At 47.8% G+C, this 17701-nt stretch overlaps 1 protein-coding gene across 3 annotated transcripts in view; it reads right to left on the bottom strand.

Moving 5' to 3' along the window:
* Positions 1 to 17701, bottom strand: part of raly (RALY heterogeneous nuclear ribonucleoprotein) — a 210648-nt gene that overhangs the window by 54399 nt on the left and 138548 nt on the right. For 2 of the 3 annotated variants that reach the window (XM_041892592.1, XM_041892593.1), the window contains exons 3-5: positions 1198 to 1245; positions 1034 to 1106; positions 230 to 277 (exon numbers count right to left, since the gene is read on the bottom strand). In XM_041892592.1, the coding sequence (XP_041748526.1) occupies positions 230 to 277; positions 1034 to 1106; positions 1198 to 1245 (169 nt within the window). The remainder of the gene's footprint in view (positions 1 to 229; positions 278 to 1033; positions 1107 to 1197; positions 1246 to 17701) is intronic. The other variant, XM_041892594.1, reaches the window with a different exon arrangement.

Raw genomic sequence — 17701 nt, 5'->3', positions numbered from 1 at the left:
ACCCTCACAAAATACATTAATTGTGTCTGTATGACTGCGTTATAATGCCATCACTGACTGACTTTTGGGGAGATTGCAAAATGATTAATGTCACTGATGAAAGAATATGATCTCTTTATTTACTTTACTGTTAATGTTTGCCATTGCAAAATTATTCTCTTCCTCCTTGCTGGATGATGTGCAATGTGGAGTTATACCAAAAGGGTATTTACAAGTGTAATCAACTCACCTGTCATAGAATTCATCTCTGTAGTAGTCATAATCAAAGTCGTAGCCACTGAAAGATAAACAAAAACATATCTAGACATCATAATGTTCTGGAATGACAATGAGCATCAATAGTCTCCTTATTTCCCAAATTCCTCTCCCTCACATGCACTGACCTCAGTAAGAAGACAGGTGAAAGCAGTATGCCAAAAATCCCACTGTCAAGTTCTATCACATCGGTGTAGAGGAAGGATAGGAAATTAGGAATGATCAGCAACTATTGAGACTAGAGACTGACCCCTTATTCCTGCCCCCTCCTTTCCATGAAGCCTTAATAGTCCAAAACCTGTACAGCAGCGTTCTAGAATATTGAACCGTTGGCTTTCATACTTTTCGAATTCTCAGTGCAGCTTAAGCAATTTCTCCAACTGTCAACACATTCAAATGAATAGAGCTGCATTGGTTAGGAATTGTGGGGAGGTACGCGTTCGGGCTGTGCCTCCCCCTCGGACGGTGGTCTCACAGACACATAGCTATGTCACAACAGAATGCCGGACTATCGCGGCACAGCGTCTGTGCATTATGATTTACGCTTTACACCTTATGGAGTACACTCTTAGAAAAAAAAGGTGCATCTAGAACCTAAAAGGGTTCTTCAGCTGTCCCTATAGGAGAACCCTTTGAAGAACCGTTGTTGGTTCCAAGTAGAACCGTTCTGGGTTAATGTAGAACTCTTTCCACAGAGGGTTCTACATGGAACCCAAAATGGTTCTACATGGAACCAAAAAGGGTTTTACCTGGAACCAAAAAGTGTTCTCCTATGTACCTGTAGAGAACAGCGGCAGACCTCTTCAGCCCTTTGGGTCTGTTGGGCTTGGGCTCCCCTGCCATGTTGATGTCTGAGGAAGAACAAAGAGAGAATGTTACAGAGAAATTTAGGGAAATTGAGTAAAAAGGGGAAAGTGTCACAGGAGTCTCATCTATATCAACCTTGCCCTCTGGGTCTGTTGGGCATGGGCTCCCCCGCCATGTTGATATCTGAGGAGGAGTGGAGAGAGGGGGTGTTACAGAGAAATGGAGAGAGAGAGATCAAGACAAAATGAATCTCTCAGTTATCTATCTATATCAACTATACCATCACCCTTATCATCTGTTATTAAAGAGATAGTTCACCCAAATTGCAAAATTACATATTGGTTTAATTACCCTGTAAGCAGTCTATGTACAATGTTAGACAAAGCTTTGGTTTTGTTTACCTGGACACTGTCTCCAAATGCTTACCTTTTAGCATTTGTGGAACAAATCCAATGCAAGCCCTGATATTAGCTTTTGGAGACAGTGGACAGATAAACAAAATCAAAGCATGGATTGCTGTCTTACCTTGTCCATAGACTGCTTACAGAAACCAATATATCATTTTGTAATTTGGGTGAACTTTAATATTACAATACTTGAATATTACATCAAACATAGACAAGTTATGAGGTTTTCTGCTACAGGTGTTACAGCTGCAATATAAAGGTGAATCAACATTAAGGGCGCAATGGAAACGCACTACATACCAAGAATATCTGGACCACACCCTTTGATCTTTGCAAGGAACCTTGCCATAACACAAAAGGGAGCCCATAGGGGAGGCCCATTTCCAGAGCCTAGCCATAACGGGGCAAAATGAAAGCCTGACAGCAACCCTGATGTTTGTGCAGACCTACCATCTCCACCAGAGGGAGGTGTTAAACCATGATACACCTCTCTCTGCCCCTCTGCCTTCAGAAAGTATTCACTTTTTCCACATTTTGTTGTGCTACAGCCTGAATTTAAAATGGGTTAAATTTAGATGTGTCACTGGCCTACACACAATACCCCAAAGTGGAATTATGTTTGTAGACATTTTTACAAATTAATTAAATGAAAAGCTGAAATGTCTTGAGTCAATAAGCATTCAACCCTTTGTTATGGCAAGCCTAAATAAGTTCAGGAGTAAACATAATAAGTTGAATGGACTCTGTGTTTAACATTATTTTTTTAATGACTACATCAGCTCTGTACCCCACACATACAATTATCTGTGAGGTCCCACAGTCAAGCAATGAATTTCAAACAGATTCAACTGTAAAAGTTAAATATCCCTTTGAGCACGGTGAAGTTATTAATTACACTTTGGATGGTGTATCAGTACACCCAGTCACTACAAATATACAGGTATCCTTCCTAACTCAGTTGCCGGAGAGGAAGGAAACTGCTCAGGGATTTCACAGTTCACATTGACTTTAAAACAGTTTAATGGCTGTGATGGGAGAAAACTGAGGATGGATCAACAACATTGTAGTTACTCACAATACAAAGCCAAATGACAGTGAAAAAAGGAAGCTTGTAGAGAATAAAAATATTCCAAAACATGCATCCTGTTTGCAATAAGACACTAAAGTAAAACTGCAAAAAATGTGGCAAAGAAATGAACTTTATGTCCTGAATACAAAGTGTTATGTTCGGGACAAATCCAACACAACACATCACCTAGTACCACTCTTCATATTTCAAATCCAACACAACACATCACCTACTGTAGTACCACTGTTCATATTTTGAAGCATGTTGTTGGCTGCATCATGTTATGGATATGCTTGTCATCGGCAAGGACTAGGGAGTTGTTTTTGATTTTTGTTTATGGAATAGAGCGAAGCACAGGCAAAATCCTAGAGGAAAACCTGGTTCCGTCTGCTTTTCAACACTGGGAGACAAATTCACCTTTCAGCAGGACAATAACCTAAAACACAAAGCCAAATATACACTGGAGTTGCTTACCAAGATGACATTGAATGTTCCTGAGTGGCCTAGTTACAGTTTGAATTAAATTGGCTTGAAAATCTATGGCAAGACTTGAAAATGTCTATCTAGCGATGATCAACAACCAACTTGACAGAGCTTGAAGAATGTTTTTAATAATAATGTGCAAATATTGTACAATCCAGGTATGCAAAGCTCTTAGAGACTTACCCAGAAAGACTCACAGCTGTAATCGCTGTGTAAGGTGATTTTAACATTTATACACATGTTAATACTTATTTATGTAAATGAGCTATTTCTGCATTTCATTTTCAATAAATTTGCAAACATTTAAAAAAACGTATTCACTTCATTATGGGGTATTGTGTGTAGATCATCAGTGAGAAACAAAATCTATTTAAATCAATTTTAAATTCAGGCTTTAACACAACAAAATGTGGAATAAGTCAAGGGATATGAATACTTTCTGAAGGCACTGTAGCTAATGCTAGCATCAGTGCTCTAAGTCTTAGCTGTCACTCTCTCTGGCTCCTATGGACACTGTCACCTCCAGGTTGAGCGCCAGGCCTCCTAATTGTGCGCTCTGGGCACGCCCACTGTGGGGATTAGGGCTGAGGAGTGTGGAGTACGCTAGGGCCTCGCTCCACACTGAAAGCCTGTTAACTTGACCGTGGCGTCAAAGAGCTGTGTGTGTGTTTTTTGTAAAAGAGGCCTTGGTCTCAAAGGGATTTCCCCGTTTAAATAAAGGTGTGTGTTTATGTGTGAGCGTGTGTTTATGGGTCTATGAGCAGGTGTGTGCGTAGCCTATAAAAGGTGTGTGTCAGGAAGTGTATGTGTGTGTTTAACATTTACATTTTCAGTCATTTAGCAGACGCTTTTACCCAGAGCGACTTACAGTAGTGAGTGCATACATTTCTCACTGGTCCCCCATGGGAATCGAACCCACAACCCTGGCGTTGCAAACGCCATGCTCTACCAAATGAGCCACACAGGACCCGTGTGTGTAGGTGTCAGGGAGTGTGTGTGCATCTTTGAAAGTCTTTGTTTACGTGTGTGTGTTTGTTGGTGCGTCAGAGTATTTCGGTCTGTTGGGACCAGGGTATTTGAAAGCTTTTGAGTTGGGATGAATCAGTGAGCGCTTTAAGCCCTCTGATTCCCCCTGTGAGCCTATGGACACCTACAGGGTTCACACCTGGCCCAAGCCCGCCACTCATCTATCAACCCACCCCGCCATGTTGCCGCGATATCTTACCCGTGGATACGGCGGCCCCTAGGTATGTACAGAGATTAACCTAGCTCTGTGTCCTCTAGCTCTATTTGTAATATTAACCTGAATTTACACACACCCCTCAATATGTCACTGTCGGAACATAGTGAAAAAGTTGCACAGTAGTGATCATTTTGATTAACCTTCTATTACAGATTAATTTTAGAAATGGTATATGCATACCAAATTAATACATTATTTTTAACCTGCTTTTTAAAACCTTTAAATTGAGAAATATAATCTCTATTGTTCTCTGTAAAATGTTCAATGTTGATTGTATGAATCTGAAACTTGAATGATTGAATTACTTATGCATCTAATTAATTATGTTGGATGTTAAAATGATCAAAATAACAGCCATTTCATTGTCAAGTGTCCATCATAGAGATAAATGGAGGACTCTAGATGAATATAACTTGTTTTAGTATACACATTGCCATGGAGGGCTTCCACCATTTAAAAGTAGTCAACTGGGTGGGGATACCTATGGGTTGTGAGTGATCAGCCAATGATCAGACACTGTCTTCTTCAAAGCTGGGTTGCCTATGGTTTGTAAACCAAATACTAAGGTAATATCCAGGAGCCAAGACCAAGATTTATACAAGGACATTGGTCCCAAGATCCAGACCAGTGAGATGAGACCATAGAGATGGATAGAGGACTCAACCTCAATGTAACCCGTTTTAGCATGGACATTGCCATTGAGGGCTTACACCATTTTAAAATATTCAACTGGGTCGGGATTCCTATGGGTTTGGAGCAATCAGCCATTGATCAGAGCATTGTCTTCTTCAAATTGGGTGCTATGGTTTGTAAATGGCTTTAACACCGCCATCTAGTGGCCACAATAAATGAATGACAAAAATTAGTTAATGACCAGTACTCAAGACTAAGACCACTAGATCAAGAGGCCATGGGCCCTTTCTTCAATTGTAAGAAACTGAAGTAATAATAACCCATAATAAGTGTATGGGTTGTAGGTTGGGAGCTTTTGTGAAGGAGCACAGTTAGAAAGATATGGCATATAGAAGCAAACCGGATGGACATCATGAAAATGATCGGAGAGGTTGAGAGTAGAGGAAGTTCAGGAGAAAGAACAAATAAAAAGTAATTATTGGAAAATTGACTGTGTCCATAAAATGTAGATAGTGGGTATGGGCTGGAAGTAGAGGCCTAGGCGTTGTTGTTCACTAGTTTACTCCAAGTGGGGAAAGGGTGGCGGGGTTGGAAAGTAATAAAGGGGAATACAGTGAGGGAAAAAAGTATTTGATCCCCTGCTGATTTTGTGCGTTTGCCCACTGACAAAGAAATGATCAGTCTATAATTTAACAACAAAAAAATCCAGAAAAACGCATGTCAGAAATGTTATAAATTGATTTGCATTTTAATGAGGGAAATAAGTATTTGACCCCCTCTCAATCAGAAAGATTTCTGGCTCCCAGGTGTCTTTTAAACAGGTAACGAGCTGAGATTAGGAGCACACTCTTAAAGGGAGTGCTCCTAATCTCAGCTTGTTACCTGTATAAAAGACACCTGTCCACATAAGCAATCAATCAATCAGACTCCAAACTCTCCACCATGGCCAAGACCAAAGAGCTCTCCAAGGATGTCAGGGACAAAATTGTAGACCTACACAAGCCTGGAATGGGCTACAAGACCATCGCCAAGCAGCTTGGTGAGAAGGTGACAACAGTTGGTGCGATTATTCACAAATGGAAGAAACACAAAAGAACTGTTAATCTCCCTCGGCCTGGGGCTCCATGCAAGATCTCACCTCGTGGAGTTGCAATGATCATGAGAACAGTGAGGAATCAGCCCAGAACTACACGGGAGGATCATGTCAATAATCGCAAGGCAGCTGGGATCATAGTCACCAAGAAAACAATTGGTAACACACTACGCCGTGAAGGACTGAAATCCTGCAGCGCCCGCAAGGTCCCCCTGCTCAAGAAAGCACATATACAGGCCAGTCTGAAGTTTGCCAATGAACATCTGAATATTCAGAGGAGAACTGGGTGAAAGTGTTGTGGTCAGATGAGACCAAAATCGAGCTCTTTGCCATCATCTCAACTCGCCGTGTTTGGAGGAAGAGGAATGCTGCCTATGACCCCAAGAACACCATCCCCACCGTCAAACATGGAGGTGGAAACATTATGCTTTCGGAGTCTTTTTCTGCTAAGGGGACAGGACAACTTCACCGCATCAAAGGGACGATGGACGGGGCCATGTACCGTCAGATCTTGGGTGAGAACCTCCTTCCCTCAGCCAAGGCATTGAAAATGGGTCGTGGATGGGTATTCCAGCATGACAATGACCCAAAACACACGGCCAAGGCAACACAGGAGTGGCTCAAGAAGAAACACATTAAGGTCCTGGAGTGGCCTAGCCAGTCTCCAGACCTTAATCTCATACAAAATCTGTGGAGGGAGCTGAAGGTTCGAGTTGCGAAACATCAGCCTCGAAACCTTAATGACTTGGAGAAGATCTGCAAAGAGGAGTGGGACAAAATCCCTCCTGAGATGTGCGCAAACCTGGTGGCCAACTACAAGAAACGTCTGACCTCTGTGATTGCCAACAAGGGTTTTTCCACCAAGTACTAAGTCATGTTTTGCAGAGGGGTCAAATACTTATTTCCCTCATTAAAATGCAAATCAATTCATAACATTTTTGAAATGCGTTTTTTCTGGATTTTTTTGTAGTTATTCTGTCTCTCACTGTTCAAATAAACCTACCATTAAAAGTATAGACAGATCATGTCTTTGTCAGTGGGCAAACGTACAAAATCAGCAGGGGATCAAATACTTTTTTCCCTCACTGTATATATATATATATATATATATATATATATATGTTTTTTTAAGGATATGTATGTGTATGTATGTATGTGGGTGTGTATGTGTGTGTATGTATGCGTGTATATATATACACACACATATTAAATACATGGGGGATTGGAAGTGATGCAGACAATTACATTGATGGAAATTACAATCTATCTGCAATATTAAACTGACCCCCCAAAGAAAAAAAAAAAGAAAAAAAAAAAAGGAAGAAAATGAAGTAGAGTAAACTCGAGCACAGTACAGTAGAGCGCAGTACAGTGTAGTAGAGTAGTAGACCACAGTACAGTATAGCACAATATATATATCTCTATGTTTTGGCCAAATAGATGTAAATGTTTGGACTCTTGGAGGGTGGAGCCCCCCCCTGCTGGCTATGCATCCCAAAACTAAATTTTTCCTGAAATGTGCACTTGTCCACTACCCACATGGTGGTCCTTTGTAGTTCAGATGGTAGAGCATGCAACTTTTAAAATGAGCTGCTCGTCCAGTCACAGACGCCATAATGGCCAGAAACAAAGATGAGACCTCTTGTATGTATGTATGTATATATACACTGCTCAAAAAAAAGGGAACACTTAAACAACACATCCTAGATCTGAATGAATGAAATAATCTTATTAAATACTTTTTTCTTTACATAGTTGAATGTGCTGACAACAAAATCACACAAAAATGATCGATGGAAATCAAATGTATCAACCCATGGAGGTCTGGATTTGGAGTCACCCTCAAAATTAAAGTCGAAAACCACACTACAGGCTTGATGTAATGTCCTTAAAACAAGTCAAAATGAGGCTCAGTAGTGTGTGTGGCCTCCACGTGCCTGTATGACCTCCCTACAACGCCTGTGCATGCTCCTGATGAGGTGGCGGATGGTCTCCTGAGGGATCTCCTCCCAGACCTGGACTAAAGCATCCGCCAACTCCTGGACAGTCTGTGGTGCAACGTGGCATTGGTGGATGGAGCGAGACATGATGTCCCAGATGTGCTCAATTGGATTCAGGTCTGGGGAACGGGCGGGCCAGTCCATAGCATCAATGCCTTCCTCTTGCAGGAACTGCTGACACACTCCAGCCACATGAGGTCTAGCATTGTCTTGCATTAGGAGGAACCCAGGGCCAACCGCACCAGCATATGGTCTCACAAGGGGTCTGAGGATCTCATCTCGGTACCTAATGGCAGTCAGGCTACCTCTGGCGAGCACATGGAGGGCTGTGCGGCCCCCAAAGAAATGCCACCCCACACCATGTCTGACCCACCGCCAAACCGGTCATGCTGGAGGATGTTGCAGGCAGCAGAACATTCTCCACGGCGTCTCCAGACTGTCATGTCTGTCACATGTGCTCAGTGTGAACCTGCTTTCATCTGTGAAGAGCACAGGGCGCCAATGGCGAATTTGCCAATCTTGGTGTTCTCTGGCAAATGCCAAACGTCCTGCACGGTGTTGGGCTGTAAGCACAACCCCCACCTGTGGACGTCGGGCCCTCATACCACCCTCATGGAGTCTGTTTCTGACCGTTTGAGCAGACACATGCACATTTGTGGCCTGCTGGAGGTCATTTTGCAGGGCTCTGGCAGTGCTCCTCCTGCTCCTCCTTGCACAAAGGTGGAGGTAGTGGTCCTGCTGTTGGGTTGTTGCCCTCCTACGGCCTCCTCCACGTCTCCTGATGTACTGGCCTGGCTCCTGGTAGCACCTCCATGCTCTGGACACTACGCTGACAGACACAGCAAACCTTCTTGCCACAGCTCGCATTGATGTGCCATCCTGGATGAGCTGCACTACCTGAGCCACTTGTGTGGGTTGTAGAATCCGTCTCATGCTACCACTAGAGTGAAAGCACCGCCAGCATTCAAAAGTGACCAAAACATCAGCCAGGAAGCATAGGAACTGAGAAGTGGTCTGTGGTCACCACCTGCAGAACCACTTCTTTATTGGGGGTGTCTTGCTAATTGCCTATAATTTCCACCTGTTGTCTATTCCATTTGCACAACAGCATGTGAAATTTATTGTCAATCAGTGTTGCTTCCTAAATGGACAGTTTGATTTCACAGAAGTGTGATTGACTTGGAGTTACATTGTGTTGTTTAAGTGTTCCCTTTATTTTTTTGAGCAGTGTGTATATATATATATATATATATATATATACATACACACACACACATACTATCGGTCAAAAGTTTTAGAACACCTACTCATTCAATGGTGGTTCTTTATTTTGACTATTTTCTACATTGTAGAATAATAGTGAAGACATCAAAACTATGAAATAACACAAAACTATGAAATAACACATATCGAATCATGTAGTAACCAAAAAAGTGTTAAACAAATCAAAATATATTTTATATTTGAAATTCTTCAAATAGCCACCCTTTGCCTTGATGACAGCTTTACACACTCTTGGCATTCTCTCAACCAGCTTCATGAGGTAGTCACCAGAAGATAGCCCTATCTGGTAAAAGACCATGTCCATATTATGTCAAGAATTGCTCAAATAAGCAAAGAGAAACGACAGTCCATCATTACTTTAAGACATGAAGGTCAGTCAATACGGAACATTTCAATAACTTTTCAAGTTTCTTCAAGTGCAGTCGCAGAAACCCTCAAGCGCTATGATGAAACTGTCATGAAACTGTCATACTCTCATGAGGACCGCCATAGGAATGGAAGACCCAGAGTTACCTCTGCTGCATAGGATAAGTTCATTAGAGTTACCAGCCTCAGAAATTGCAGCCCAAATAAATGCTTCACAGAGATAAAGTAACAGACACATCTCAACATCAAATGTTCAGAGGAGACTGTGTGATTCAGGCCTTCATGGTGGAATTGCTGCAAAGAAACCACTACTAAAGGATACCAATAAGAAAAAAAGACTTGCTTGGGCCAAGAAACACGAGAGTCCAAATTTGAGATTTTTGGTTCTAACCGCTGTGTCTTTGTGAGACGCAGTGTGGGTGAATGGATGATGTCCACATGTGTATTTCCCACTGTAAAGCATAGAGGAGGTGGTGTTATGGTGTGGGGGTGCTTTGCTGGTGACACTGTCTGTAATTTATTTAGAATTCAAGGCACACTTAACCAGCATGGCTACCACAGCATTCTGCAGCGATACGCCATCTCATCTGGTTTGGGCTTAGTGGGACTATCATTTGTTTTTCAACAGGACAATGACCCAACACACCTCCAGGCTGTGTAAGGGCTATATAACCAAGAAGGAGAGTGATGGAGTGCTGCATCAGATGACCTGGCCTCCACAATCCCCTGACCTCAACCAAATTGAGATGGTTTGAGATGAGTCGGACCGCAGAGTGAAGGAAAAGCAGCCAACAAGTGCTCAGCATACGTGGGAACTCCTTCAAGACTGTTGGAAAAGCATTCCAGGTGAAGCTGGTTGAGAGAATGTCAAGAGTGTGCAAAGCTGTCATCAAGGCAAAGGGTGGCTATTTGAAGAATCTCAAATATAAAACATATTTTGATTTCTTTAACACTTTGTTGGTTACTACATGATTCCATATGTGTTATTTCATAGTTTTGAAGTTGTCGCTATTATTCTTGTCACGATCGTTGAACGGAGTAGACCAAGGCGCAGCGTTGAAGGCAAACATACTTTATTATCCAAAGTGATAACACGAACAAAACAATAAACGAATAACGTGACGTCCTAGGTTAAACAACCAACACGGAACAAACCAAAAGGAACAAGATCCCACAACTACTGTGGGTAAACTGGCTGCTTAAGTATGGCTCCCAATCAGAGACAACAAGCAACAGCTGATACTCGTTGCCTCTGATTGAGAACCACACTGGCCAACATAGAAAACACAACTCTAGAATACCGACATAGAACAAGAACACATAGAATCTACACACCCTGGCTCAACATATAGAGCCCCCAGAGCCAGGGTGTGACAGTACCCCCCCCCCAAAGGCGCGGACTGCGACCGCGCCTCAACATAAACCAAACAGGGGAGGGCTGGGTGGGCATTCCTCCTCGGAGGCGGTTCCGGCTCGGGCTTGCCCACCACCCTCCAATAATCCCCCGTAGCGCCCCTGGTCCGGTCTGGCCCCGCTGGCTGGAGCTGGACTGGACATCGTAGGAGCGGATTGCTTAAGCTCCGGTGTGGAGCAGCTGACCGGTACCTGACCAGGCACCGGTGACCCAGGCACAGGTTGTGCCGGACTGACGATCGCACCCCTGGCTTGGTGCGTGGAGCAGGAACGGGCCGGACCGGGCTGACGATGCGCACCCCTGGCTTGGTGCGTGGAGCAGCAACGGGCGGACCGGGCTGACGGCGCACCCCTGGCTTGGTGCGTGGAGCAGGAACGGGCGGACCGGGCTGACGATGCGCACCCCCTGGCTTGGTGCGTGGAGCAGCAACGGGCCTGACCGGGCTGACGATGCGCACCCCTGGCTAGTGCGTGGAGCAGCAACGGGCGGACCGGGCTGACGATGCGCACCCCTGGCTTGGTGCGTGGAGAAGGAACGGGCCTTACCGGGCTGACGACTCGCACCCCTGCCTTGGTGCGATTGGCAGGAACAGGCCGGGCCGGGCTGGCGACGCGCACCGTAGGCTTGGTGCGAGTGGCAGGAACAGACCGGGCCAGGCTGGCGATGCGCACCGTAGGCTTGGTGCGAAGGGCAGGAACAGGCCGGGCCGGGCTGGCGACGCGCACCGTAGGCTTGGTGCGAGGGGCAGGAACAGGCCGGGCCGGGCTGGCGACGCACACCGTAGGCTTGGTGCGAGTGGCAGGAACGGGCCGGGCTGGCGACGCGGACCGTAGGCTTGGTGCGAGTGGCAGGAACAGACCGGGCCGGGCTGGCGACGCGCACCGTTAGCTTGGTGCGAGTGGCAGGAACAGGCCGGGCCGGGCTGGCGACGCGCACCGTAGGCTTGGTGCGAGTGGCAGGAACAGACCGGGCCGGGCTGGCGACGCGCACCGTTAGCTTGGTGCGGGGAGCAGGAACAGGCCGGGCTGGGCTGGCGATGCGTACCGTAGGCTTGGTGCGAGTGGCAGGAACAGGCCGGGCTGGGCTGGCGACGCGCACCGGAGGCTTGGTGCGAGGAGCAGGAACAGGCCGGGCCGGGCTGGCGACGCGCACCGTTAGCTTGGTGGGAGTGGCAGGAACAGGCCGGGCCGGGCTGGCGGCCGCACCGTAGGGCTTGGTGCGAGTGGCAGGAACAGACCGGGCCGGGCTGGCGACGCGCACCGTTAGCTTGGTGCGGGAGCAGGAACAGGCCGGGCTGGGCTGGCGATGCGCACCGTAGGCTTGGTGCGAGTGGCAGGAACAGGCCGGGCTGGGCTGGCGACGCGCACCGGAGGCTTGGTGCGAGTGGCAGGAACAGGCCGGGCCTGGCTGGCGACGCCCACCGTAGGCTTGGTGCGAGGGGCAGGAACAGGCCGGGCCGGGCCGGCGACGCGCACCGGAGGCTTGGTGCGAGGAGCAGGAACAGGCCGGGCCGGGCTGTGGAGACGGATAGGAGGCCTGGAGTGAAGAGCTGCCACAACCCGTCCTGGCTGAATGCCTACCTTCACACACTCTGTGTGAGGCATCAGCACAGGACGTACAGGGCTGTGTACCCGTACTGGCATAACAGCACGTGACACTGGCGCAGGATGTCCGGGACCGAGGAGAGGCACTGGAGACCACGAGCGCTGAGCCGGCACACTCCGTCCTGGCTGCATGCCCACCTTCGCACGACACGTGCGGGGTGCTCGCACAGGACGTACCGGACTATGCCGGGCCACTCGTGGCACAGTACGCAGCTCCGCATACCCCGGAACCTGCCCAGTCTCATGCTGCCATGCCTGAGTACGGGGAGTTGGCTCTGCTCTCCATCCAGGCTCCGCCAACCTGCCTTCTGGCCCCCCAAACCCGGTGGCCTCCTCTCCTAATCTCCCAATTCGCCCTGTGGCAGCCTCCTGCTGCCCAGTCGCCCATGCCGTGTGCCCCCCCCTAAAAAATTTTTGGGGTTGCCTCTCGTCCGTCCGACGATGACACTGTTGACGCCGTTGCACCTCTCTCGCCAGGGCCTTAACCTTAGTCCATGGCCCTTTTCCCCCGAGCATGTCCTCCCAGGACCACAATTGGCCCACCTGGGCCATCGCCAACCTCTCCAGCTCCTTACCCGGCGCTTCCTCCCATGTCCAGGCTGCCTGCTCCTGGACACGCTGCTTGGTCCTGGTATGGTGGGATCTTCTGTCACGATCGTTGAACGGAGTAGACCAAGGCGCAGCGTTGAAGGCAAACATACTTTATTATCCAAAGTGATAACACGAACAAAACAATAAACGAATAACGTGACGTCCTAGGTTAAACAACCAACACGGAACAAACCAAAAGGAACAAGATCCCACAACTACTGTGGGTAAACTGGCTGCTTAAGTATGGCTCCCAATCAGAGACAACAAGCAACAGCTGATACTCGTTGCCTCTGATTGAGAACCACACTGGCCAACATAGAAAACACAACTCTAGAATACCGACATAGAACAAGAACACATAGAATCTACACACCCTGGCTCAACATATAGAGTCCCCAGAGCCAGGGTGTGACAATTCTACAATGTAGAAAATAGTACAAATAAATAAAAACCCTTGATTGAGTGTGTGTTCTAAAACTTTTGACCGGTAATGTGTGTATATATATATATATATATACATATACACACACACACTCAGCAAAAAAAAAAAACATCCTTTTTTCAGGACCCTGTCTTTCAAAGATAATTCGTAAAATTCCAAATAACTTCACAGATCTTCATTGAAAAGGGTTTAAACACTTTTTCCCATGCTTGTTCAATGATCCATAAACAATTAATGAACATGCACCTGTGGAATGGTCGTTAAGACACTAACAGCTTACAGACAGTAGGCAATTAAGGTCACAGTTATGAAAACTGAGGACACTAAAGAGGCCTTTCTACTGACTCTGAAAAACACCAAAAGAAAGATGCCCAGGGTCCCTTCTCATCTGCGTGAACGTGCCTTATGCATGCTGCAAGGAGGCATGAGGACTGCAGATGTGGCCAGGGCAATAAATTGCAATGTCCATACTGTGAGACGCCTAAGACAGCACTACAGGGAGAGAGGACAGACAGCTGATCGTCCTCGCAGTGGCAGACCATGTGTAACAACACCTGCACAGGATCGGTACATCGGAACATCACACCTGCGGGACAGGTACAGGATGGCAACAACAACTGCCCGAGTTACACCAGAAATGCAAAATCCCTCCATCAGTGCACAGATTGTCCGCAATAGGCTGAGAGAGGCTGGACTGAGGGCTTGTAGGCCTGTTGTAAGGCAGGTCCTCACCAGACATCACCGGCAACAACGTCGCCTATGGGCACAAACCCACTGTTGATGGACCAGACAGGACTGGCAAAAAGTGCTCTTCACTGACGAGTCGCGGTTTTGTCTCACCAGGGGTGATGCTCGGATTCGCATTTATCGTCGAAGGAATGAGCATTACACCGAGGCCTGTACGCTGTAGCGGGATCAATTTGGAGGTGGAGGGTCCGTCATGGTCTGGGGCGGTGTGTCACAGCATCATCGGACTGAGCTTGTCGTCATTGCAGGCAATCTCAACGCTGTGCGTTACAGGGAAGACATTTCTCCCAAATTCCCAAAAAATATATTGTCATTTAGATCATTTATTTGCAGAAAATGAAAACTGGTGAAAATAACAAAAAAGATGCAGTGTTGTCAGACCACGAATAATGCAAATAAAATAAGTTCATGTTCATTTTTAAACAACACAATAGTAATGTTTTAACTTAGGAAGAGTTCAGAAATCAATATTTGGTGCAATAACCCTGATTTTCAATCACAGCTTTCATGCGTCTTGGCATGGTCTCCACCAGTCTTTCACATTGATGTTGGGTGACTTTATGCCACTACTGGCGCAAAAATTCAAGCAGCTCGGCTCTGTTTGATGGCTTGTGACCATCCATCTTCCTCTTGATCACATTCCAGAAGTTTTCAATGGGGTTCAGGTCTGGAGATCGGGCTGGCCATGAAAGGGTCCTCCATCCACACCTTGATTGACCTGGCTGTGTGGCATGGCACATTGTCCTGCTGGAAAAACCAATCCTCAGAGTTGGGGTACAATGTCAGAGCAAAAGGAAGCAAGTTTTCTTCCAGAACAACCTTGTACGTGGCTTGATTCATGTGTCCTTCACAAAGACAAATCTGCCCGATTCCAGCCTTGCTGAAGCACCCCCAGATCATCACAGATTCTCCACCAAATTTCACAGTGGGTGCGAGACACTGTGGCTTGTAGGCCTCTCCAGGTCTCCGTCTAAACATTAGACGACCAGGTGTTGGGCAAAGCTGAAAATTGGACTCATCAGAGAAGATTACCTTACTCCAGTCCTCTATGGTCCAATCCTTATGGTCTTTTGCAAACCTCAGCCTCACTCTTCTTTGCTTCTCATTGATGAAGGGCTTTTTTCTAGCTTTGCACGACTTCAGCCCTGCCCCTAGGAGCCTGTTTCGAACTGTCCTCGCCGTGCACTTCACCCCAGCTGCCATTTGCCATTCTTTTTGTAGGTCACTTTATGTCATCCTACAGTTGTTGAGTGACATTCGAATGAGTTGGCGGTCATCCCGGTCAGTAGAGAGTCGTTTTCGACCTCTGCCTGTCACGATCGTCATAATGATTGGACCAAGGCGCAGCGTGATATGTGTACATCTTTTTAATAGTGTACTGGCAACACGATACAAAATACAAAACAACCAAACGAAACGTGAAGTCCTCGGTTAACAACACAAACCAACACGGAACAAGATCCCACAAAACACAAGTGCACAACAGGCTGCCTAAGTATGGTTCCCAATCAGAGACAACAAGCAACAGCTGATTCACGTTGCCTCTGATTGAGAACCACCCCGGCCAACATAGAAACACATAACCTAGAACAGAACATAGAAAACAAAACATAGACATTACACAAAGAAACTAACACCCTGGCTCAACATACAAGAGTCCCCAGAGCCAGGGCGTGACAGTACACCCCCCCCAAAGGCGCGGACTGCGACTGCGCCAACATAAACCCAACAGGGGAGGGGCCGGGTGGGCATTCCACCTCGGAGGCGGATCCGGCTCCGGGCGTGACCACCACCCTCTAACAATCCCCCCGTAGCGCCCCTGGTCTGGTCCCGCTGGCTGGAGCTGGACTGGACATCGGTGGAGCGGATTGCTTAGGCCCCGGTGTGGAGCAGCTGACCGGTACCTGACCAGGCACGGGCTGTGCCGGACTGATGACGCGCAACACAGGCTTGGTGCGGGGAGCAGGAATGGGCCGGACCGGGCTGACGATGCCCACCACTGGCTTGGTGCGGGGAGCAGGAACGGGCCGGACCGGGCTGACAATGCGCACCACAGGCTTGGTGCGGGGAGCAGGAATGGGCCGGACCGGGCTGACGACGCGCACCACTGGCTTGGTGCGGGGAGCAGGAACGGGCCGGACCGGGCTGACGACGCGCACCACAGGCTTGGTGCGGGGAGCAGGAATAGGCCGGACCGGGCTGGCGACGCGCACCATTGACTTGGTGTGAGGGGCAGGAACAGGCGGGGCCGGGCTGGCGACGCGCACCATTGGCTTGGTGCGAGGGGCAGGAACAGGCCGGGCCGGGCTGGCGACGCGCACCACAGGCTTGGTGCGGGGAGCAGGAACAGGCCGGGCCGGGATGGCGACGCGCACCACAGGCTTGGTGCGAGGGGCAGGAACAGGCCGGGCCGGGCTGGTGACGCGCATCACAGGCTTGGTGCGAGGGACAGGAACAGGCCGGACCGTACTGGGAACACACACCACTGGCCTTGTGCGGGGATCAGGAACGGGCCGGACCGGACTGGTAACACACCTCAGTACCTCTCGCCGTGCCTCTACACTCTCCCTCCCTCTAACGACCAATGGCCCCCGTAACCTGGTGGCCTTCTCTCCTCGTCCACAAACTCGCCCTGTATCTGCCTCCAGCAGCCCCGTCGTCCATGCCGTGTGCCCCCCCCAAAAAATGTCTTGGGGTTGCCTCTCGCCTGTCCGACGACGACACTGTTGGCGCCGTACCTCCTCTCTCGCCAGGGCTTTAACTTTAGCCCATGGCCCTTTGCCCGCGAACATATCCTCCCAGGACCACCATTGGCCCACCTGGGCCATCGCCAACCTCTCCAGCTCCTTACCCGGCGTTTGCTCCTGGAAACGCTGCTTGGTCCTGTTTTGGTGGGATCTTCTGTCACGATCGTCATAATGATTGGACCAAGGCGCAGCGTGATATGCGTACATCTTTTTAATAGTGTACTGGCAACACAATACAAAATACAAAACAACCAAACGAAACGTGAAATCCTCGGTTAACAACACAAACCGACACGGAACAAGATCCCACAAAACACAAGTGCACAACAGGCTGCCTAAGTATGGTTCCCAATCAGAGACAACAAGCAACAGCTGATTCACGTTGCCTCTGATTGAGAACCACCCCGGCCAACATAGAAACACATAACCTAGATAAGAACATAGAAAACGAAACATAGACACTACACAAAGAAACTAACACCCTGGCTCAACATACAAGAGTCCCCAGAGCCAGGG

Source organism: Coregonus clupeaformis, chromosome 12 (assembly GCF_020615455.1).
Source record: "Coregonus clupeaformis isolate EN_2021a chromosome 12, ASM2061545v1, whole genome shotgun sequence".
NCBI lineage: Eukaryota > Metazoa > Chordata > Actinopteri > Salmoniformes > Salmonidae > Coregonus > Coregonus clupeaformis.
Note: the sequence above shows the minus strand (reverse complement) of the source record. Positions and strands in the feature narration are given on the sequence as shown.